At 36.3% G+C, this 24,613-nt stretch overlaps 1 protein-coding gene across 1 annotated transcript in view; it reads left to right on the top strand.

Moving 5' to 3' along the window:
- The first annotated feature begins 405 nt into the window (after positions 1 to 405).
- Positions 406 to 24,613, top strand: part of LOC145784030 (uncharacterized) — a 28,904-nt gene continuing 4,696 nt past the window's right edge. The window contains exons 1-10 of the mRNA XM_082595786.1: positions 406 to 484; positions 944 to 1,486; positions 1,953 to 2,105; positions 2,687 to 2,830; positions 3,197 to 5,562; positions 18,458 to 18,636; positions 22,328 to 22,480; positions 23,110 to 23,295; positions 23,857 to 24,002; positions 24,445 to 24,524. Coding sequence (XP_082451912.1) covers positions 406 to 484; positions 944 to 1,486; positions 1,953 to 2,105; positions 2,687 to 2,830; positions 3,197 to 5,562; positions 18,458 to 18,636; positions 22,328 to 22,480; positions 23,110 to 23,295; positions 23,857 to 24,002; positions 24,445 to 24,524 — 4,029 coding nt within the window. The remainder of the gene's footprint in view (positions 485 to 943; positions 1,487 to 1,952; positions 2,106 to 2,686; positions 2,831 to 3,196; positions 5,563 to 18,457; positions 18,637 to 22,327; positions 22,481 to 23,109; positions 23,296 to 23,856; positions 24,003 to 24,444; positions 24,525 to 24,613) is intronic.

Genomic DNA, 24,613 nt, shown 5'->3' on the forward strand with positions numbered 1-24,613 from the left:
AGCCCTGTTTGCCGACTCCTGGTCTGGATGAATGTCGCTTTACGTGAAGTCGATGACAAGTGTTGTCGTGATGGAGGGAACCAACTAACCAACAAAAGGGTTAATCATTAAAAGCCACTCAGAAAGCATTGGCCTTGAGGATATATCAAAGTCTTGCCATTTTTGTTTGATTGTCATTTCCTGACAAACTTCATTTGTTTTTGAATCTGTGCTTTAAAAGCGACATTTTATGTAACTTGCTTCAAGAAATCCGTCTTGCAAGCTGGATTGATGCCTTTGATGTCGTGATTTAATTCTTTGTAAATGTTTTTTAGTTGTAAGATGAAAATGCTGCAAGTAAGTTACAGAAAGAACAGAATAATAAACATTAGCCAATCGTTTCTGTCGCTATTGATACGAAACCACATGAGAGTTTTCTTTTTTCATGGTTTGGTTGTTTTTCTGACAAGTTCTGGACGAGGAGCTAGAAACGCCTCATCAATTGGTGAGTGAGTGGTTTTTCCTGTCCAATAGCCTACTCTGAAGATTTTCATAAGAAAATTTTTATAAATATTTTGCGGTAAATGTTAATAAATTTCTGAAAAGACATTTTTCTGTTTACCTCATGTCGAACGCGTTTTTTTATAGCATGTAGCCTAACGCTTTCAAAATCGTGTTCACAGCAAAAAATAAGGTCAGATCTAAACATTTGAGAAACTGTTTAACTTGCTCACACAAATGTTTAGATTTGACCATATTTTTTGCTGTGATACTGTATGATTCTTTAGTATTTCTTTTAAAATATTTTCTAGTAAGCTTGAAAAGCGCTGTATGACTAGCCGAAAACGTTTGCTTATTGTTTGTGTTTTGTTTTATAATGTTAAATGTAGTGTTGTTGCTGAGTAATGTATGTTTATGGTTTAAAAAGTTACCTCTCTATTCAAATTGGGTTATGTATTTATAGGGAGCTGCCAGTTGGAGTATTTACACGAATGCCCGCCTGAAACATTCAAATGCTTTTGTGAGACTTTTCCTGAGACTGTTTCATTTGATACAAGTGAGTACCGCAAATGCATCCCAATATCATGGGTTTGTGATGGATTCAAGGATTGCTTTGACGGATCAGATGAACAAGACTGCTTTTGTCCAGAAGAATACTTTCAATGCGGATGTGAATATCCTGACGAAAACAGCCTTTGCCTTAAAAGTTTTACTCCTCCTTTTTGTATCCCTAACGCTGGCCTATGTGACGGAACGAGTGATTGTCCAACCCCAGTATTGAAGGACGAAGCAAATGAGCAATGTGGCCAAACATTCAGATGTGACTCGGGGGAGTACCTTGGCCCGCTTAAGATTTGCGATGGTTGGATAGAATGCCTCGATGGCCAGTCAGATGAAAGAGGATGCTCCATATGTCCACCGCACTTACCTTATAGATGTAATTGCAACATGGAGAAAGAGATGAAATGCAAGCAACAATATTCTTCAACCTGCTTCTCTCACATCGGTTGGTGCATATTCGATAAAAACTTTTATTGCTAACTCCAACATTTCTAAGTTATTTTTAAGTTATTCACGTGGGGTTTATAGCTCCGTGGTCATACCCAGTGTACCTACAGCCCTGAGGCTGCAAGGCCAAAACAGTGTGCCAATGTCTGAAGTTTCTAAGTTATCATATGGGCTTACAGAATAGAACATAAATAATCTTTGTTTAACATTTTTAAGGCTTTGGTAACTTCTGCACGGACTATTTTAACTTGCATTAAGAGCAAGTGTGGTTGTACGTTACAAGAAAACATTGTTTGCGAAAATGTGAAAAGCTAGTAATTTTGTTATGATTTCATCAGCATTGTTGTTACTCGATCAATCAACAGACCTAAAACGCAAACTATAGGATTTGTGTACACAATTTATATAACTACAAGAAATTCTTGAAATAGGATTCAATTGCTTCAGTGCGTTTTCTTCTTTAGACTTTTGTGATGGACTTTCACTTTGCAGTGACGGCACGGACGAACAAGGATGCAATATTTGTCCTTTGTGGATGGCGAACCCGATCCCTTGTGATTGTAACCAACCCGACAACTTTACATGCAAGGACGGACTTGCTTGCTACGACGAAAGAGGTACTTTGGACCTATGGGACCTGCATAAAATAACACCACATTACATCTGTGTGAATCAATTACTTAGTGACAATAATACAGTAAGCCTATTTTAGAAGATGCTAGTTCATCAAATAAGCTTATAGTGACTGGGGTAACGTTATCACCAAAAAGAAAATTCAAGCTTGTAAATACATCAGGATTTAGCATCTGAAGCGGATTTTTAAATTAAAAAATCAACAGCTTTGGTAGAGAGTTTGCTTTGTTGAACCATAGACTATAAAAAGTAAAAAAAAATCAGTCAGGCTCGGAACTTGTATAATTTATTGATGAAGCTTTTATCACCGGTTTTTCCAATATTTAAAAAAGAAAATACAAATGAAAACAAGAAAATTAATCAACGGAAAAATCAACTAGGAGCACTGTGAAAATTGTTTCAAATAAGAACTTCTCGACATGTGCAAAGTTACATGAGATTCTTGCCAAAAAGTATCACAGAACTACTTAGAACTTTGCAATTTTTCAAGCCTACTTTTCCAAACTTTAAAAAGGTAACTTAAAAGAATTTGGCTTAAAAATTTTAACAAATGCTGTATATTCAGATTACTGCAATGGTATGATGGATTGCATCGATGGAACAGATGAGAAAAGTTGTACCTGTCCTGAATCTTTTCCCATTCCTTGTGATTGCAATGATAAAAGTAACTTCACTTGTACAAATGGACGTGTCTGCTTTAATGGATTAGGTAAGTAAAGTAGAATACAGAGTGTTGTACTTTATACCAGTTCTTTTATATGCACATGATTTCATACTTTGTCACATTTACAGTAATCTAGTTTTCCCGATATGAAATACTTTCTCTATAGCACCTTGTAGCGGTTGTACTCTACAACCATTTCTGAGGATTTGTAGCACAATAAAAATAATATCGCAGTTGACTGTATGAATTTATACATAGGCTAGCTTCATCTTCTTCTTTATGCATAGCTTAATATGGGTTTAGAATTAACTTGATTGGAGTACAACTAAGTAACCTAAATAACTTCACCTAACCATCATTGACAATTATTTATGATTTTATTAGCTCAAGATAGAAATGCTTAATTTACAGAAAAATGCGATTTGATTCCTCATTGCGAAGATTGGAGCGATGAGAGAGATTGCTTTTGTCCAGAAGGTTATTTTGCATGCAGATGTTTCCGTAAACATCCCACTGAATGCCATTACATGTCGGGGTGTGTCGGTTTAGACAAAGTTAACGATGGCCGTTTGGATTGTCCTGACAACAGTGATGAAGATTATATAATAGACGGGACAGTGGTCGCGTGCGAAAGTTTCCAAATAACACTTTTCAGACTTCACGCAGTATCTGATTGCGCAAAAATTGGATTTCCTAATTGTGATTCAACGACTTGCCATGAAATTCTTTCTCATTCTCTCTCAGACAAATCTAACGAAACTAATGTTATCTGTTCATCGTTTTGCTCCAACGAAAAGCTTTTTGAGAAATGCTCCAAAGTGTTTCGTTGTTCAAATCAAAATATGCGTTTAACTCACCAATTTTGCAATGGCGTGGTTGAATGTGACGACGACAGTGACGAAATAAGAAGTCCTCCAGGGTTTAAGTGTACAGGTGAAAAAGGAATCTGTGTTTTGCCCCAAATAAATCTTTACGACAACATAGCTCAATGCAAAGACAACTCAGATCTTTGCTTTAATTCCGGATCAAGTTGTTTCAAATGCTTTGACGGGAGATTATTAATCGGGCCACACCAAGTATGTGATGGGGTGGTTGATTGCTACGACTCATCAGACGAATGTCTATGTCTTCGTTCTCCACACGAGTTGATTACTGACGAGTTTCTGTCTTTGGAATTTGACTCTCTAGATTCAAACTGTTTCAGTCCTCCTCATAATGAAGTCAATAATAAAGATGTAGTTAATTTTAGATTCAACCAATCAACTGCTCGACAAACACATTTACGTCATGTAACTTGCGCAACAAAATGGGGGGAAACGCGTGCCGTTGTTTGCGATGGAAGACCAGAATGCAAAGATTTCTCTGACGAATGCAATTGCTCTGTTCCTCCGTCTTTTTGTGATGACTCATGTCGATCTTTCTTCCCAATTGGAGATCGATATTGTGACGGATACGAAGACCCAGCTTGGATTTTCATCAATGATTCCAAGTGTCCCAAAGGATTCGATGAAGTGAACTGTCCGATGCGGTTTAAGTGTAAGTCTGGGGATAAGGTCAGCATTGACGTTTCACAGCTTTGTGACAGAATAAAGCATTGCGAAGATGGCTTGGATGAAATTGGGTGTAAAGCCTCAGCTGAAAACGTTTTTTCTTCTAAAAAAGAAATGATTTCTGCTTTTATTCTTCGTTGTTTCATGTGGATCATGAGTATTTTGACGTTAGGCGGAAACTTGTTTGTTTTGTATTCAACCATTTTGACTTTGAAAAAGCAGAAGACATCCAATGTGAACAAGTGCAACCGTTTTTTGCTGATAAATTTATCGTTTTCTGATCTTCTTATGGGTGTTTACTTGCTTGCTATTTGTGTTAAAAGCGCACGATATTCTGGGTATTACGGTCAAGTTGACTATGAGTGGCGTACAAGTAATCTATGTTTCTATCTTGGTTCTATGGCAATAGTTTCTAGTGAAGCGTCCTGCTTCTTGATGAGTATCCTTACAGCTTTTCGATTGCATAATCTTTATTGGCCATTTTCTTTCATGTCGACCTCTATGTGGGCGTGGTATGTGCTGCCATCAATTGCATGGACATTGGCTGTGATTTTAGCTTTCGTTCCAATTTTGGACCAAACTAGTTCGTATTTTAATCATCATGTCTGGTTTGGCAACGTATTTGTTACAGAGGGGAGATGGAACAAAGAAATTGTTGTTTCGTTTGCATGTCGTTTAGCAAAGTTAACAAATTCTTCCATTTCACAACAACCGAACACTTGGAAAGCAGCGAAAGCCTTTTTGGAAGAAAACTTTCCAGAATTCTCCCCAAAGGGGGAATTTGGATACTACAGTGAAGCAAGCGTGTGTATGCCGAGATTTTTTGTCAAATACGGCGACAATGCGTGGGAATACTCTGTGATACTTTTGAGTGTAAATTTTCTGTCGTTCATATTTATTGCTTTTGGTTACATTCTTATGTATAAACACGCGTCAAAAAGCCCTAAACTATTTCAGCGCGGAGACAACAATCAAAATAATCGGATGCAGAAGCGAATTGCCAGGTTGCTGCTTACTGATTTTGTATGTTGGATCCCTATCTGCATCATGGCATACCTGAAGCTCGTTGGTGTGTATTTATCTTCTACTGTGTACGCGTTCAGTGCCGCTGTGTTACTTCCAATCAACAGCGCCCTCAACCCGTTGTTGTATTCACCAGCGGCAGGCGCTGTTATTGACAAGATTCTGTGTTCCAAATCAAAATCTCGTGGCCATAAAGCTGCCACGGTAACTTATATCCAAAGTACAGAAGTCAAACCGCATTGAAATCTAAACCGCAGATTACTTTTAATTTTTAGAACTGTTTTTAAACGAGAAAATTTGGAAACTTTTTATCTCGTTGTAAGATTCTTTGTCACGATTTTGTTTCATTAAAAAAAGCAATTTACTTTTCTCGTTAAATCGAAACGAAATTATTCGCCATTGGCTTTGTTTTACGAGTGTTTATGACAAAAATATTTCGAAATATTTTGTTTCAAATGTAATGTTTATTGGGAAATTATTTTTGCTCCTACCAAAAAGTTCAATACTAACTCTTTGATTAATTGTGCAATGTCGATTATGTGTCTAAATGATTTGAGCGTTTGCATGACTCTCGAAGGAACGTCGATGGAACACCTAGCGCTACCACGCCGCTGTGTTTTGAAGGTGGATACAAAGAGTCGCTTCCTTCCTTTTTCACTTAATTTATAAATTAAAAAAAACATTTAGGCACATATGAAATGGTGAATGAGATTGATTCGTGAAAGTGCATTTTGTGTTATTTCTATAACATAGTTTGGCTAGAAAACGTCAAGTCTTGGGATATTGGTCCGCCATAAGCTGTTTTGGTCAAGGGCTTTTTGAAAGAAAAGAAAAAAGCGCTGCTAGTTTGCAATAAAAGCTGTCAACGCGATGCTGATGTAACTTAAGTGCAGGTATGAAAAGACTTGCAACAATTGGACATGGGTTGTTTGTTGAAAAGTGACTATTTTGTTGATCGAGGTTTATCAGAATAGATTGTGTCGTAGTCGGATATGACGTGGAAGAAGTACATTGGTGTTCTTATATTTAAAGCGGGCGACTTACCACTCCAAGATTTCACTTCCGTCTTAGATTAGATGAGCAAAGCTTCGTGTTTCCTTGTCCTTTTTATTCCCTTTATCGTTTATTATGGTTTCTAATGGGTTTCGAAACTTTTACTGTAACACGTGAAGCAAGTAAACTTACTGCTGTAGCAACTTAATATTGTCGTGTCTAAACTTTGTCGTCGTAATGCCGTTAACACGTATTTTTTGAAATTGTTAGCCTATATAATCGTAACTGAACTTGTGAAACAAGCAACCTGTTGTAAACAACCAGCTTGAAATTTAAAAATAATCGAAATTGCAAAATTAGCAAGAAATCGTAACATGATGTAACCGTGCCATCATGATACTTTTTCAAAGCCTTGCGATCGCGTTTTGATTGTGTAAATTTTTTTCAACTCTTCAGTCATGTATCAAATATCATATCATAATATCAAATATAATAAATATCATTGCTCAGTGTAGCCCGCTCTATTTAGTTACAATTCTAAAAAAAAGAACAGAATAAAATAAAAAAGTGCCAAATGAAATACTTTCACTTCAAATAAAGAAAAACAAAAAAGAGACATGCAGCAACTTCAATCGAGAAGTTTCTTTGTTCAAACTGCAAGAGAGTCACATGCTTTCTACACGTCATCGACGTCACCAAATGACTTTGTTACGTAAGATTACTCCAAAGCTAGTTTCTTTGTTTTGATTCCTTGATGATGCTTATACAGCAGCAGGTTACTGAAAGGCAATTGTTGAGCTGATGTTTTATGAAAGATTTTCTAGAAGTGCAAGTCTGCACGCTGAACAAGATCGCGTTTACCAAGAAAAGCTGTGTAGCTGTGTTGCTTTTCGGAATATTGCAGAATATCCGTGGCTGTTTACATACACGTCGTCGCCTTGCCTCAGTAAAAACCGTGTGATAGTTTAACCCTTACGAGGTTGGGCTCCCTGGAGTCTTGCTCAGTTTGGGGGGGGGGGCTGTCGATTCTTCTTATGCTTTAGGAGTGATATCTCTGTTATTTTTTAAGGTACGGTTTCAAACTTTGGGATTCACTTTGTAAAATTATTTACGCTGAGCATATCCGAAAATTAAACCTATGCGAATTTTAGAACTGCTCATAGACGTTGAAATGTTGAGGTGACTTATGACTTTTGGATTATTTTGCGATTAAAGCGATTGTAGCGTGAGTTTACACATTATTTTTTGGTAGAGTAATGAAGAACATGCATTGCAATGTTGTGATTAAATTTTTTTTACATAATCTCAATTTGAATCTATATTTTTCATGCAAAATAATAACTTTTCCCACGCTCAAAATAAACCTCGCTACTTGACTAAAAGAACAATGCTTCATCTATTACATGCAGTAATGAGATTTCTGAACGCGTGTCACACCAATTTGGATTATGATCTTGTGACCTCGGTTCCAAGAACAGCAACTCCTACGCTTTATTAACAAATGTAGACCAGCTGAAGAAGCAGGGTCGCGTTTATCAAATACTATTATGTAATCCACGAAACGAATGGAAGATCATGCAACAAAAAACGCGGTTTAAATGCAATGTATTGTAGTTGCAACAGCGTCTCTCAATGTAAGTTCAATGTGAACTCGGCTACATACAAGGCTAGTACTAGGAGTAAGATTACCCGATAAAGTCGATGATGCTCTACGTAAACAGAAGTCAGAAAGAAATTCAAAATAAAACAGTTACGGTTCATTAATAAACAGAACGTCACAACGCTTTTCACCAAAAGGAAAATCTGTAATGCCTCGGGTCATTTTCTTGTGGATTCAATAAGCTCTCTAAGATTCATATGCCACACACTAAAATCCAAACAATATTTAGATTTATTCAAAGTAGTATTTATTATGCGTCAAATCATTGTGAACCTGGAGAAATACTTTACAAAGAATTAGCTGCCTAATGGGCGTTTATGCGATAAAAATGTCAGTTTGGCAGCAAAATATTGATAAGTATTTTGATTTGGTTACAGCAATACCGGACTGCAGCAATTGGCACAAGGCTCTTGCAGCAACGTTTTTCAACTTGATTCAATGGTAAAGCAACCTGTGTTCTGTCAGGTTATGTACACACAAGTTCAGAAATATTTAGGAATATGCAATGAGGCACATTGAAATTACAAGTGGCTGCACATTTACAGTTCGATAATACGAGGAATTGAATACAAGCTAATACAATCATTTCGACGTGGATTCAACATTGCAAGACAATGTGAACATGCGCGGGTTTGCAATTAGATTACTTCTCTTCTATCCTTGTTTGTATAAAAGTCATAAAATCAGTCGTTGTATCCGTGCTAAAATTCAGCTATGTTCAAACCGCATTATATTGATATTTTCTAAATAGAAAATGGATTTATAAAATATGAATACAATACTGTTTCAGCATATAAAAATGCTGAATTTTACATCCAGTATTACGATTAGTTTTATGACCCACTTTTTATACAAAGAAGGATAGATGATTTTGATAAGCAATCAAATTGCAAAACCGCGCATGTTTACAAATATTCAACGTCTTGATATGTTGAATCAACCTAAAAATAGCTATCTGTCTAATGAAAGGAAAAACTTTCATTGAGCTCCGCGTTTTATTTAGGCTGTGGTTGAAGCCAATGTTTATAAAACCGCAATCATTCAAATAGTTTATTCTGCCCAAAAGCAAGCTTGACATACTCGTGTGGAATGTGCAGGGCATAAAGGCTTTTCACAGCACTGACATTGGCCACGGTTTTTTGGTAGTTTATTTTTTCTGGCTTTGGCACCTTCTCCCATAATAGCGTGTTTGCATACGTCGCATCTACGTCGTGTCGACGATAGTTGGGGCAGAGTGGCCCTTCTGCCGCTTGGAGTTGTTGTTGAAGGTTGTTTCCCTATTACTGCTTCAATCTTATGTATGGTGTGATAGTTCAGGCCCTGGAGAGATCGCGACTTTATGAATGGCTTCACGAGTTCCATGGCCAGTTCCCAACCGAAGTCGAAGGATTTTCGCTTGCGTGGATCAGTCCCTTCATTTAGTGCTAAAACTGTAGATGCGTTGACGCGGCAAGTATCCAAAAAATAAGCAAACGCAGTAGTTGTCCACCGTGGGGACTTCGCTTTGCACGTGAATGAACCCATCCTTTGGTCGATGATATCGGTGCCACCCTTTGTGAAGTCGTAAAGCTTATACAAGCCTGGCTTCTTTTTGCCGTCATCCTTGGTAATCCCCAATAGAGGTTGCATGGTCGTCAACATCAAAACATTCCGCATGCCAGAACTCTTCGTTTTTACTACATAAGAATGTAGACTAAGATCAGCCTCACTCGTCTGCCAATAAATTTCGTACGAAAATTTCTCCCTACCACTCACTTGCTTCACTTCCAGGGGTATTCCTCTACGTATAGCGTTGAGGGTTCCCACTGACGTTATACCCCTGTCAAGCAACCACTGCGCGAGTGGTATGGAGGTGTACAAGCGGTCATACGAAATATTCCGACCTTGAAGGTCACCGTGTTGTTCCAGGCTCATCACCATTCCTTTTACCACTTCTTCTGTTCCACGAACGTAAAAATAAAATGGCTCTTCCTTCGGTTTACCTGAATAGACCGATGCCGTAAATGTGTATGGGAATCTGCTGGCGTTTACCGACTTGAACAGAAGGCCATATTTCGCAGGCTTGTTTGGATTATATTGATTGAAGGCAATTTGTGTCCTCATGGGGTATAGCGTTTCGTCCAACGACAAGTAGTCACCTGGAATGACATGTTTGCCGCAGTTTTCGTTAAACATTTCGAAAATGACTCGAAATGCGGCAAACCGGTCATTCTTCCAACGTTGCGGCCTAGTATTTTGGTCGTCAAACGAAATGTTCGAAAATAAAAATTTAAAGCGGTTCTTGCTCATTGTTGCACTAAACACGGGATGCCCTTGCAGTTGATTGAACAATACATCCGTGGAATGACCAGCCTGTCCTAAAAGCCCCCGAAAATACCCCAATCCAACAAAGGCCAGCATCTCCTCGTTGTTGGTTGGGCCAAAATAGCAGTACCTGCTGTCATGTAAAATTCTCTCTGGCAATTGAGAAATGAGTGTGGCAATTTTTCTATTTGTTTCTTGAACAATAATGTTCAAAATGTTTAAAGAAAAAAATAGTTCCCATGCTTGCCGAGGAGTCTTGGCTTCTTTGGCTTCTCCTCTAACACCAGTCGGGCCAGATATAATGTTAGCCCGGCCCCTTCTCCCATTGTGCACCGGTCTCGCATTAGACCAAGTAATGCTGACGCCGCCCTCTTGTCTGTTCTTTGGCTTTTCTACAAAAGTTGTATAAGACTTCAGTGTGTCGGGAAACTCAACAGCATCGTAGTTGTTCATGTCGAGAGAGGAATCTATGCTGTTCACCAGTCTTTTCGATGTTATAATCCGTCGTGGTGGCGCAAACTCCGGTTGAACATCGCCCATGGAAGGTAACTGGTCGTCAATCTCGATTGGAATCGCTGTTGCGGAAGTTGACGGAGAAGAATCCGCTTCTTCATCTGAATCGGAGTGCCATAAATCCTCCAAATCATCCGCCTGGCTTTCGTCGTCAGAATCCAGTAAAACATGTTGCAATATTTCTTCAGCACTGAATCCTTGCCTTGCCATGTTTTATTTAAAAGTGAAAAGGACGTAATTTTTTTAATAATGGCGTTGAAATACTAAAGAAAATGTATAATGAAACAAATTGTTAGTCACGTAGAAACTAGTTAGAAAAAAACTTTTCCACAGAATTATAAAAGTCAAGAATAAACCAAAACTTTGCAATATAATAAATTGTCAGACCGTTGTCAAAAATTGTGAAGTGCACTTTACATATTTACTGATGATGAAACTATATGAATGCTATGGTTATCTATGGTGATTCAGATTAGCTTCTTGAGCAATGCTTCACGTTTATGATAAACTACACGTAGAAGGGAAATCCAACAGGCGTTTGCACAATTTCATCGTTTAGCGACGTAGATTCGACGAAAGCGGCGTAATAATTATTAGGCCTACCTGGTATCAATATTGGCTGTTTCTGCAATGTTGCGTTATGACCATGAACGCCACGTGGCTTGAAAAACAACATTATAACGCTGAATGAAACCATGTGCACGAAGCTGATAATTTATCTAATAAAATTATCTCTGATGTAAATTCAACGATTGGGCAATGGTATGTCTCAACAAAATTACCAAATATTCCATCATTTTGACGGCTAGAATGCATTGTTGAACCTAAACCGAAAAATATAGATGCGCTGTTCATCCATAATTTTTGATATTTGTTTATATGTTTAGTGAAAATAAGCTGTCATTCTTGTTATTATATTGAAAATTAAAAAAAAGTTTGCAAAACGTCTATATTACCATGAATGCGGTTTCATCTATTTTGATTGTCCCTTGCTGTAGGCGTACTTAGGCAAGTTGTAATTATCACAATCTAACTTTTCCCAACTATGAGCACTATATCTCGATGCGCATTTGTGTATTGTGTAAAATTTTGATGGTGTCCAAAAATCAAATATTATTTACAAAATAACTCGATCTCTTAGAATATCCTCATATGTCACATCAACAAATACTTTCCTGACTTACAAATAGGCCTAACTAAGGTAATAAAGAAACATTCTACTAACGGACAATTCAGTGATAAAAAAAATCCAAAAGTTTGATATTTCTTGCAAATGCAAACAATATAAGTTTTTCATAACAAGATGAAGTTCAATAGCATTACAAGAATTCCATCACCATAATTCAAAAAGAACCTTTCCATTACTTGGGTTGACCCTTGCGATTACTCCGCATATGGGTTATGTTATGTACCACTATGGTTCACCGTACTGCCGATTGCCTAAAGCATGAAAAAAGTTGCATCTGTCTGCGGTTATAAGTTATATTTTTTTCTAAATTGAACTAAAACAGCTATTCGCATTATGAAACAGTTGGATAAGTGCCATAAATCAAACTATGGAATAAGTTTGTTTCCCTATAAAAACGCCTGCCTGCAAGATGATACCATGTTCATAAAAATTACTCGATGTAGCCTGCATAACGCAATATACTTTATGATATTATATTTTCTGATTATACATTTCCAGTCCTTGTCACAGACTGCATAATGCTCACTCATTCACTTTCAATGTAACTGAAAATAGTTGTTAGATAAAACCTATATATCACACGCGCTATCAAGTAAAAGCGTTCTATTTTACATTGATTCGATTGGCTCAATATGAGATGGCTACTTCTAAACTACACTTATGAAGGCAGAGTCTGCAATTACTTGAATTTTTGCAGGTGTTACCTACAATAAATAATGCGATTAATCGAATACAATTCTCACACAACTCGTGAATATGTCTAGTCAATCAGCGCTGACATAATGCTGGATGATGCATTATTGTTTATTGAATAATTTAGTAAATATGCGTAACTTCATCTGTTTGTTATTGTGAGACGAAACTAGGAAGAATGGAAATAGAAATGGATAAAATAAAGGTATTTTTATTCAATGTAAACGCGCTGCCGCGTGTCATTATCTAACTAAAATATCTCTCGCCGCTAGCCTATCTCGATTCACCGTTTTCTGACGTCACGTCCATTCGACAACAAACGATTTCTTTCATGCATTCTCAGTTCAGGTTGGCAGTTACCCGCCTTTCCGTCGATTCAACATTGCAAGACGTCGCATAAGTTCATATCTTTAGTTTGGTAAACGGAGATAATATTTCATTGTGACATTGCTATGTAAACTTATATTTCACATGAGACAACTTGACAAGTAAATATACAAGTTTTCACAATTTACGACGAGTTATAGCACATGGAAATGTTACGCTACAATTGCTTTGGGAGGTACTGCATTGTGGTTTAGTTTATCAGTGACAGTGAACCTGGTACAAGAAGCCTCGAATATATTGATTCAACTAAGCTGCATCACGTATAAACGTGGTGGAACGATCGTCCTTTTCACAAAAGCGTGATGTTCTGGTTTATCCTACACAAATGAGAAGCGTATTGCATTTCAAATCTTTACATGTCGACTTGGAAATAAATGTTTACAAGTATATGTGAGAAGCTTTGGGAACATCGACGCCTTTTCTGCTTTTGATAGTGTGTCGGACAAAAGGAAAGATTTGAAACCAAAATCATGATATGTTACAGCCAGGGATATCTATAACTACGGGATTGGAAACTGTATCCAGTACTATACATCAGTAGGGTCATCACATTACTACGATTACAGAAAGATTAACAAAATAAAATACCGACTAAAAGATATACAAAATTCGATTTTACATTAATAATACAAAATGTACACTCACATTAAAACTTAATTGATTATAAAAGTACATTTACGCTGCTAGAAAAAAAAACGATGAATCCAAAAAATGAATGAATGCAACGAGTCCAAAAACCGCCTACTGTTGTTTTTTAGCATTTTGGTTACTGCAAATCGGATCAGAAGTAAATGAAGAGTGTTCAGCAATCAGTGAAACATGCTGTTGTATCATCAACTTGTTCACAGACCAATCTAGTACGAAACCAATCCGTTTACGATGTCATCAGAACTTAAACCAATAGTCATTCTGGAAATTTTTTTTAAGCACCAAACAAAATACAACACGACTGCACTAATGGAATACAAACAAATAAACAAACCAGGCAAGCGTAGTCCTTACAATTTACAGCAGGTGAATTGATTGTTACACTTTTGGTTGTTCATTTAGCCTACTACTTGCTGCCCTTTGAGGTCAATTTATGTGATTATTTATCAAAGCAGCGCCCAAAGAAAAGTGACCCTACTGGTGTATAAAATGGTTTTGAGTTCCACATAGTTTCCAATCCCGTAGTTATAGATATCCCTGGTTACAGCGCAGCTTCTACAGTAGCTAAATTTCTAATTATTCAAAAAAGCGTTGTGGCCCAAACAGTACAATCTAAAACCAGTCCACAACGTTGAATATGTCACGAGAAAGGAAAATGAGAAACGAGAAAAAAAAAGGAAAATGTCCTTTCAATCAAAAGAAACCAGCCAATCACTTTCAATACTTATCTCACATTTTATATCAAATCTACTCCAAATGACGCTGAGTCATTGCAATAACGTTGTAGCCTATGCTTTGTTTGATTGAAAGGACATCATTTTCTGCGAAAAACAATTGTCGCGCTAGATGTATTGTCACCAAGTCTTATGTTTAATTTTACGCAATTTCAACCGCAAGCGACAGTAAATCATCGTATCAAAGTTGAAGCTTTTCCTGTATCGACGTCGCTTATAAGCCGTGGTGAGAACAAAAGATCCACGCATTCTGCCAATTTCCTTCACGCTGTGAAGCAGTTAGGATTAACGAGACATGGACCAAATTAATTACTTTCATCCAACTGGTGGGAAAGTTTTGAACAATAGAATATGAAATATTTCAGAGGATGTGCTGAGAAATGCCTTATATCTCTCAATTTATAACCTTTATTCGCTCAAAATTTCAGCTCAATAGAGGTGAATGAAAGTTAGGAAAAGTCAAGAAATCTCGTAGTCGCAGCCTCAGTGGTTTTAGAGATACAACTGTTGATGCAAAAAAGTTGAATTGACAGCCCCACCCCCAACCTTCAAACAGTTAAGGAAAAAGATTTTTTAGTTAGAAACATTTGAAGTTTATATCAACTACTTTCAGTTGGTACCAAAAGTGGTTAGGCTGCTAGACATTGATATCTAAAAGTTTGTACCTTTGCAATTTAATTGAATTGACTCTGTTCTTGTTAGCTGTAGTTGAGCTGTAGTTGAATTAGGAGTTGATTTGTGGTGCAGAACTTGAATATAGCTAGAAGAAAGTTTTTCATTATTCTAAGCTGAAATGCTTTTCCTCTGATTTTCTTCAGGAGCGTGCTGTCAGAATGAAGTCAACCGAAACGTTGTGAGATATTTATAGATAGAATGAACTAGAAAGAAGAAGAAAATAAAAAAATATTCAAAAGTTAAATTACTTTACGTTGAAAAGCACAATTTTATACTTTTTCTAATTTTTTTCCAAATACAGTACACCGCCCCATTTAGGTTGAATTCGTTTCGACCACAAGCTTCTGAGAGTCCGACAAAAAGTATGCTACTGCAGTTTCAAGCAAAGAAAAACTTTCTCTTGCCATAGACAATTTCAATTACTTTTAAAATGTAGTAAAGTTCAGGATAAGCTGGAAAGAGTACAGCATAAGAATTAAGGTATTTTTAACGGCATAAGGAAAAAAATCAAGAATTAACAGTTACAATTATGCTAATCGGTTTCCCTGAAACCCTATAGTTCCGGCTTAAACCCTTTGAGCTTTTTTAAATGCTTTAAACAACAAATCAAAAGACAAATAAGTTATAACATGGCCACCTAAAGATATGGCCTGATTTGTCACATTTTGCAGAAATTTCCAGGTTTTTCTAACTGTTGGCGAACGTTTAAATAAATTTTTCTAAAAATTAGATTTTTACGCTTTCTTTATTCTTTTCCCAAGATGACACAATAGGTTTTAACATCCTCACATGTTAAAAAACAAAGAAAATTTGATTTTGTAAATTTTAGTCAGATTGTTAATTTTAAACAACAGTTTGATTTTGCGTTTTTCAACTTACTTTTTCTCATTTGCTACTGCTTCCCCAAGGCAACAAAAAAGTTTTTTGTCATTAGGAAACCGCAAAAAGTAAAAACATCTCAAAAAATATCAATCAAGCACTAGCAGTAGCTGTAATCAAAATCGGCAAAATGTGACAAATCAGGCCGCATCTCCAGGGGGCCGTGGTTATAAGCAGGGTTATCTATTCTAAACAATAAAAGGTAATAAAAAGCATAAACTATCCAGTGGAAATAGTGGAAAAGACCAAAATTCGGAATCAGCAATTCTGCATAGAAGGTAAAGTCGAAGAAAAAGTAAACACGGCAGACAACCAAAACGATGGCAAGACAACATTCAGGAATGGACCGAACTCAATTTGGAGACACTGGGCGAGTTAGCTCAAAATTACCACTCTTGAAAACAGATGCCTCACATTGATGCGTAATCTGCTGCAAGTGGAGATGGCGGCTGATGATGATCGAGTGGAAATGTATCTGAATGACAAAGCTAGCAAAATAACTTGGCTGACTTACATTGGTAATTTACAACGTAAACTTTTTTTTTAAAACGATCTCAAAGAACATATACAACCAAGCAACCACACGGCATTTAACATAATCGATTAAAAATCTCAAAGAAGCTAATCAGAACCTTGCAATTCGCAAAAGGTTTAAAAAATATTTTGTTTTACTCAGTTAAACTTCAAATAGGACTTTACGAACAATTTTGTAAAAATTGCGATGAAACAAACTTCTTCACAAAAAAAGTTAATTTGTTGCAAAGCACAATGAAGTCACGTCATAAACTAATTAATATTGTGAAACTAAAGTTTATTTTCTCTTTTTAGATACAAAATCCAGTTACAGTAGCCTATAGGATATCTGAAACTAGTTTGTAACTAACTACAGCGTGAAGAAAACAAAAACAAAAAAACAAGAAAAAACGTAAACTTGCCAATAAGAACTCTACACTTTTCGCTGATCAAAACACTGAGTTGGATTAATGTATCTTCTTTGCATCGCACTGTTTTTGTTTTTTGTGGGGTTTCTGGCAGATGGCAAGTTATCGGTAAGCAAATCGTCGTTTATATTTTACAAGGCAACCATATTAAGCGAAATTTCTAAATTATTAATTTCATGTGTTTATGACAATGGACGTATAATAGTGGTAAAGATGAGTCCCATTCTTGATCCAAGCGTTGGGGGATTACTTAGAAGATAAGGTTCTCATTATACTAAGTCTTTGGCACCAACGAGAGTAGGGTGGCCAGTTCCTTTCTCTCGGCCGCCTTTCCTTCAGCAACTACGCCCACTCAATTTATTACACCCTGGGTAGAGGTGAGCGGTGTTTTTCAACAACCAGCTTAAGCCTGGAGTCAAACCAGGATTGCATGATTGGAAAGCGAGCGCCTTATCAGCTGCGCCATCTCACTGCCACCACTATAAGATATGCACAATGTTTTATGAATTTCGTTACTTAGCTTATTCAGCTATACAGGATGACTCAGCATTGACATGACTTGCATGTCGGAAGTGATGACGTCACGATCAAAGCGAGTCTTAAAATAACCAGACAACCAGCAATAGAATTCAGCAAAATTCCCATGAATTTAACTCATCCAATGAAACCGTACAACAAAAGACTGATAATATTACAATCATATTGCATCACACTAAACAGCAAATCGTCTTCACTAGATATTTTTAATTTGTTTAAAATTACACCCTTTTATAGTTTTGTAGAAAAATCGTTGGGGTTCATATCAAGCAATTAGACAAAATGTTGAAAAGAAATTGTTAGTTATCGGACTCACTATTTTTCCATGTCTTGGCAAGATTTAACCAGAAGGGATTTATTTTTTTCACTTTTTGTGCTCTTTCTCCGGAAATATCTGAATTGTGGTGTAAAGATTAGTCTCCTGTACATAAATAACGCAATCGCTAAGTGAAGGCTCTCAACATGATCCCAAGCTATGAAAACTCCACCATTGCACTTGTTGAAATTGATAAATTGCTTCCACTATTAAGACTTTAGTAGTAGTACATTCTTGTTATATCACAGAATTTAGATTAGGAGATGCGAAACTACACTCGTTTACCGACGTGTGCTCTAGTATTTAGTGACAACACGTGAGAAGATAACAAATTTGAAAATGAACTTTAAACGTTATTGAGTCCATATCCAACAAACGAAACAAACAAGAAAAAAGATAAAATGAAACTGCTCTGTCAAAACGCAAAGCCTTCACAAAAATAAGCTAAGGTACAAAGAAAAATACAAAGTAAGAATTTCTATTTTAGTTTGGAGAAGCCACGCAGTTTAACTGACAACAATTGATTTACAGATGTATTGAGTTTTGAGAGCAGATCTTATGTGTAATCACTTTAGTGATTTGAAAAGCTCTTTTACTTGTAAAAGACATTTAACTACTTTTCACTTCCAGGTCATCACATTCCCAACACAATCATTTAAAGATCTTCCAGAGCTCCAATGTCCGGATGTCATATCCCCTGTTGTTGGTTCTATCCGCAAAACAAGCCAAGCCAGGCGGATGGAACTAAAGGGAATTAAAAGACTCTGCTGCCCGTGTAACCCGGGATATAGGGTACAAGGTTTATGCGAGTAAGTTGGCCTGCGATCGGGTTGTTTGTTATATTGCTAGATCTTTTTAACACTTTGCTCCTCAAAGGGAGGCCAGATTTGGCCCCCCCCTCATATTTCCTTTAATTATTTGAAGCACAGTAACGCCATGCACTTTGTTTTTCTTGACTTTTCCTAAAATTGCCAGGCGGATCTGATGATATTAAATTTGATGCTAAAAGTTGTGTAGTTTTCTTGTAAATTCAAGATTTTGGTGAATTTTTGCTATTTCTAGCTAACTTCCAGCAAAGCGTGAAATGGATTACATTGCGATGACAAGCCATAAGCTCATAATTGCTTCGTGCATCGATATGCGCGAGCAGAGAGAAGCATCCTCTTGCTTTCTTTTGTTTGGTTTGACCTCAATAATACAAAGCGCGTCATTTCTTATGCTACAAAGAAAAGCCAGTGATCGCAAAGCTGTTAATTAGAAACAATAATAGCAAACGTTTTTTGCGTTATCAGCTCTATAAAGAAGAATAGCAATCCACGATCAAAATAGTAGGCTTTGCAGGCCACAAACTATTCAAAACAGCTGTTTCAAGCAGATAATATTCATTGACGAATAAAAAACGTTACAATAAGAAATCTTCTCTTGGATAAAGACACGAAAACCTGGTTTCGAAATAAACGTTCTATGGAAATGCTCTCATTGACAAAACTTGCAAATGAAAAAATGTATCACTGCAAATGCTTTTGGGAGAAGCCGGAAAAATAGCGTTTTAGCAAACAGTAATTGTGAGATACACTCAAAATTATGAGATAGGCTCCATTTACACGTAGCAGCTAACTCGATGGCGTCCCTTCACTGCTTTATGTCGCCTACTTGTCGTTATGTCCTGTATTTTTGTTTCACAGTGCACTGTGTTTTGTTCCAAAGAGCGCAAAATAAAGATGATAATGCCTCATCTACATTACAAAATATTTTGTAATGTAGGCCTACAAACAAAATGTACAATGTACACAACGTACATTACAAAATATTTTGTACTGTAGACGAGGCATAAAGTTAGGCGTCACATAAGACAAACAACAAATCAGCTTTCTTCATCATTGATTCAACATCTGAATACGTTGCGCCAATGTATAAGAGGCCGGCTATTGTGAAGACCCACCATTTACAGTATAAACGATCCGATTATACCAAAAGTGGAACAAACTAGTGGATCAAAGAATGAATAAACAATGCTGAGAAAACTAAATCTAAGTGACGAACAATACCGATGTCTTCATTTATCTTGGAAAAATGCTGCCTAAACTTATCAACAAAAAAATACCGTAAATAACGGCAAGGATCCCGAAAGCAGAATTTGCTCGACTTTGGCATGAATTTAGTCAGACATCTACAGTAATAATTCCACACATACAATAACGGGCTCTCAACTGCTGTAAGATACATAATAATCAACCTGGTTCTGGGCGATTTGTGTAACAGTTTAGGGGAAGACATTACTTGAAATGATGCACCACACAAAAGATTTTCAATGAAGACTGAGTCTAAAAACCGATGTGGATTATGCTGCACAATAACTTCAAGTTTAGGACAGAAGAGGCACAAAATATCACGATAAAAATAAAGACCTTGTGGGAAATTTTCGCGAATCATAACACGATGCAAATACCATAAACGCTTAGTTTGCATGCTGCTCTAAACTGGCCGGCAACCACAAAGGTAGGCAATACAGGCAGTTTATAATTCGATAACAGCGCAATAAACATTATAAATACGTAAACCGACAATTTCTTTTACAAACGTTTTACGTCTAATAGTAAATTTTCTCCCAACAATTTTTTGTGAAGCACTTGCAAACCACGGTTTTGTAAAATAATTCATCATTATTATTTTTTACTTCTCGGATATTGTAAAACGTCATTAGCAAAATCACAAAAAAAATTTCATTACTTCAATGTAGTAGGCCTAAATTTTTTTTATAGAATTGTAGCCACGTTGTTTCAACAAAGAAGCCATTTTTTAGCAATATAAAGTTATAGAAAATAATTTACAATCATGCAAATGGTTGGAAAGAATCTAGGAAGTCTTCTCACAATCTGGCACAAAATGATTATGTTTATTGTATCTCTGTAAAATATTTTACGACAAACTTTGAAGCTTCGTTATAATCATTTTTATCTTTGAAGTCAAAAGTTTTTTTTTTTTTTGGCCAGAAACATAATCACTACCTTGCTGATGTTGTCGCTTTTACGCGTATTTTTAGTGCTTCAAACAATAAGGACCTAGTCAGCAATCCAGTCCTTTTACATTGATTCAACATTTGTAAACGTTAAATTTATGTAGATTTGCTGACTGTGGGTTATTTCACATTTCCTTTGTTTACGCATGTTCCTCAATTCGCTGTTGCATTATTTCGACGCTGGCGGACTAAAAATGTATTTTCAAATTGATTGACACAATCTTCAATAAAAAGTGAGCTTCAAACTTAGCTTTGTTGATGTAAATGCTGTATTTTTTGTGGATGTAATTTATGAGTCATGTTTATAAACACCCGTAAGCGAAATGACTTATGATGTGGCCTGCATGATATTTGTGATGCGACTTGACACAAATCCACAATTTCAAAAGCACCTAATTTGCACTTAGAAATTTCAGATAATTTCAACAACTTGTTCAATTGTCTTCTCTCTACTAAAAATATTCATACTACAAACTCAATTGTAGACCTAAAATACACAAACGAAGATGTAAACAGCTATTCAAGCAGGCTAAGGTGTTACTTATGAGAAATTTGGTTCCATAAAACTAGAAGCTAGCCATGAGTTTCGGAATGCATTAGTTTAGGATAAAAATGTAAGACAACAAACGCAGTTTTGTTTTTTTTCAAATTTGTGTAACAATGTTACTCTGATTGTAACTATTTTAGAATCAGTGAGTAGCTTACAATTAGATTTGCTCGCAAGTCGTAAATTCTAATCAATGCAATGATTCGGCACACCGCACACACACTTCGTGCGTTCGATCGAGCTCTTTGTTATTTAGAAGTTTGCATGAAATCGGATTAGCACGGTAATTAAATAGCGGCAAGTTAAATCAAAATTGTCGTTTTTGGGTACCTTTGCAAAAATTGAAATATCAAGTTTAACATATAAAATTTTAAAATAATGACTTTTCAAACTTATAGACAAATGATTTGCTTTCACACCAGTGCAACTTCTGTTGAAATAGCATCAGCGGATAACACGTAACAGCTGATTGAATTTGATCCAAAAACGGCCCCCCCTTGAGCAGTTAACTTCCAAAAAAACGTTGAAAAGCAAAGGGTTAATCTTTTGAGAATCTCAGCTGTAATTAATTAAATAGTTATTAGGCAGCCTCTTTGAGATACAATGTCCTAACCTATGTGTAATAAAATGGACCAGGTTCCGCCGTTCAGGCTCGAATGGACAAACCAACCCAGTGAATGTCAGAATACCAGGCTCATTAATCCCTTGCATTAAAGTCTTACTTTGCAAATGTTGTAAAGCATGCGGACTATAAATGTAACTTGTGGGGATTCTTCAGCTGCAATTCCATCTTCATACAAACATCTCGTAACGCTACTAGATGTCACTATTTAGTGATCGTTTGAAAGACATCGTATAAGCTGTATATTTCACATTAGTGTTTGTTGATTGCACATTTCATATTATTTAAACAAGTTAATTTGTTTTGTTTCAGGCCTGGCAACATGTCATCGACTCAATGCGTTCTGTGCCAACCAGGCACATATATCAGTGAATTTTGTCACTCGAGAACTACTTGCACTATTGACACAAAAGAATGTCCATTAGACAGGGTGAAAATACCCTCAACACCTTCCCAGCCATCCCGGTAAGCTACATAGCCTGGGTTCGCGTGTGTTTATGACGCATTGAAAATTGACAAAACCGACTTTCCTTCTTGGTGGTACTTTTTCGTGAAAGTGATAGCTCTAAAATAATGCGATACTTTCCTCTATTACAACCAAACTTGCTCAAGTAATAATTAAAGCAATATCCGACGCGTCAGACATTTCTCAACAAGTCTTCAGAAATCTATTTTAATGCTAACCTTTTGTTGTTCGGCAATAACTCCAGCTACTGAAATCCGTACGCTTTTCATGTTTAAAAGGAATTGAGAGGATGGTAAGAATAGAACAGACGTGAAAGCTCTATCCGCCCATATTACCGCCCAAACATGCAGTTACAGCGTTGCACTTAAAAAATTTAAACTAGACCTGTAGACCCAAGTCGATCTGAAAAATCATTACCACTCAATGCAGCACAGATAACTTTAATAGAATATCTTGCAAAAACAAAAAAATATGTGATGCTGTTGCAGTTATAATAATTTAAACTTTATCTGAAAGCATTTTAAAACATTTTCACTTTATGTCACACTTAATCGGTTGTTTTACTGAAATCGGTAATAGTTAATTTAAATGATCAACTTACAGTAGATACTTTATTTGATCTTTGCAGCTGCGACTGCTTTGACGGATTTTACAAATCTGCGCAAGGCACTTGCAAACCGTTCAGCTCATGTGGGCCAGGATACGGGGTGGTGAGACTTGGAACTCCTTTTAAGGACACTTACTGCCAACAGTGTTACTTCGGTTACGAAGCTCCAAGTGAGTCTACCACAGAGCGATGCACACTGAAAGAAAGGTAGCTATTGAAAGCGAAACCAAAAAGTCCATTTCAATTGAGCCTACGAAATAATAAAATTACTGAACATTATAGTCTACTCATTACTGAATGTATTAAATTAAAATGTCATGTGATATGTTGGCCTCGTGTAGGCATATCAAGTGATATTTATTGGTTGATCTTCATTGATTTATCTTTATCTCATGTGGTGTATCTTAATTCCTTTACTACGTTTCTTACTTTATTTCATTTATAGTATAATTCAGTGTTCAGATGATTGATAAAGGCTTACACGTCTATTGCCGAAAACGTTTGCAATTTTTAGTTTATTTTATATATTATGTTAACAGCCGTATTGTTGCTTAATTTCATCTGTCCATGGTTCAACAAAGTTACCTCTCCAACAAAATTGCCCACTGAATAAAATTTGTATTCAATCAAAATTTTGTTATAAACTCACTAGCTAGTGATGATTTAAGTTACTTTTGATGTACTTTGAAAATTTAAGTTACAAAAAAAGAGTTCTATTAAAAACTATTATCTATTAATTTGACGTGTGACAGTACATTTTGTTTTCAGTCTAAGATTACAGTATGAAAAGAGAACTCTTGGTAAATTGTCAACAACATATGAAACGAAATACCACGGAGCCACGATCCAGTCTACTGCAGCTGAGAGCCAGACGAATGCTTGCAATACGTCTGTAAAAGAGCCTGACTGCAGCGGTAAATTTTCCATAGAAAGTACTAAAAATAGGCTTTCTAGTTCACACGTTAAATCATACCACTAGTCAATTGGTGTACTAATTTAACAACCGGGTCTTGTTGAGGTAGGCTGTAAGCTACGTGAAGTAGGCGAAATGCATCAAAATTAAAATTGATAAGAAAAACTGGTTAACCTACATTTTTGGAATAAATCTAACATTTCAGACACAAAAAAAAGTTTTGCTGACCAATGTTAATTTTAGGGTTCATTGATTAGTATGAATAAAAATTGTTTGAAAACTTTGCTTTGTGTAGTGATTTTAGCTTTGCGATGACATCCTATTTAAACACAAAATAAAATAGGTGCTGCACCGTTTTCCATATTTCTTATACAGTACTGCCAGTAACGTATTTATATACTGTATAGTGACCTACATGCTACAGCAATGGTTATTAATTGCAGGGTTTTACGTCTGTTGCGTGATTCTCATCTTATTGATCATTGTGATGCTAATTGCTTTCTTCACCTGGAAACACTGCAAGGTAGACTATATTGTTTTTGCAATTTGCTATCAAACCTGTTTGTGCAAATTAGGTACATCTAACGTAATAGAAAAGATAAATGCAAAAAC

The sequence above is a fragment of the Aplidium turbinatum genome, chromosome 15, assembly GCF_918807975.1.
Source record: "Aplidium turbinatum chromosome 15, kaAplTurb1.1, whole genome shotgun sequence".
Taxonomy (NCBI): Eukaryota; Metazoa; Chordata; class Ascidiacea; order Aplousobranchia; family Polyclinidae; genus Aplidium; species Aplidium turbinatum.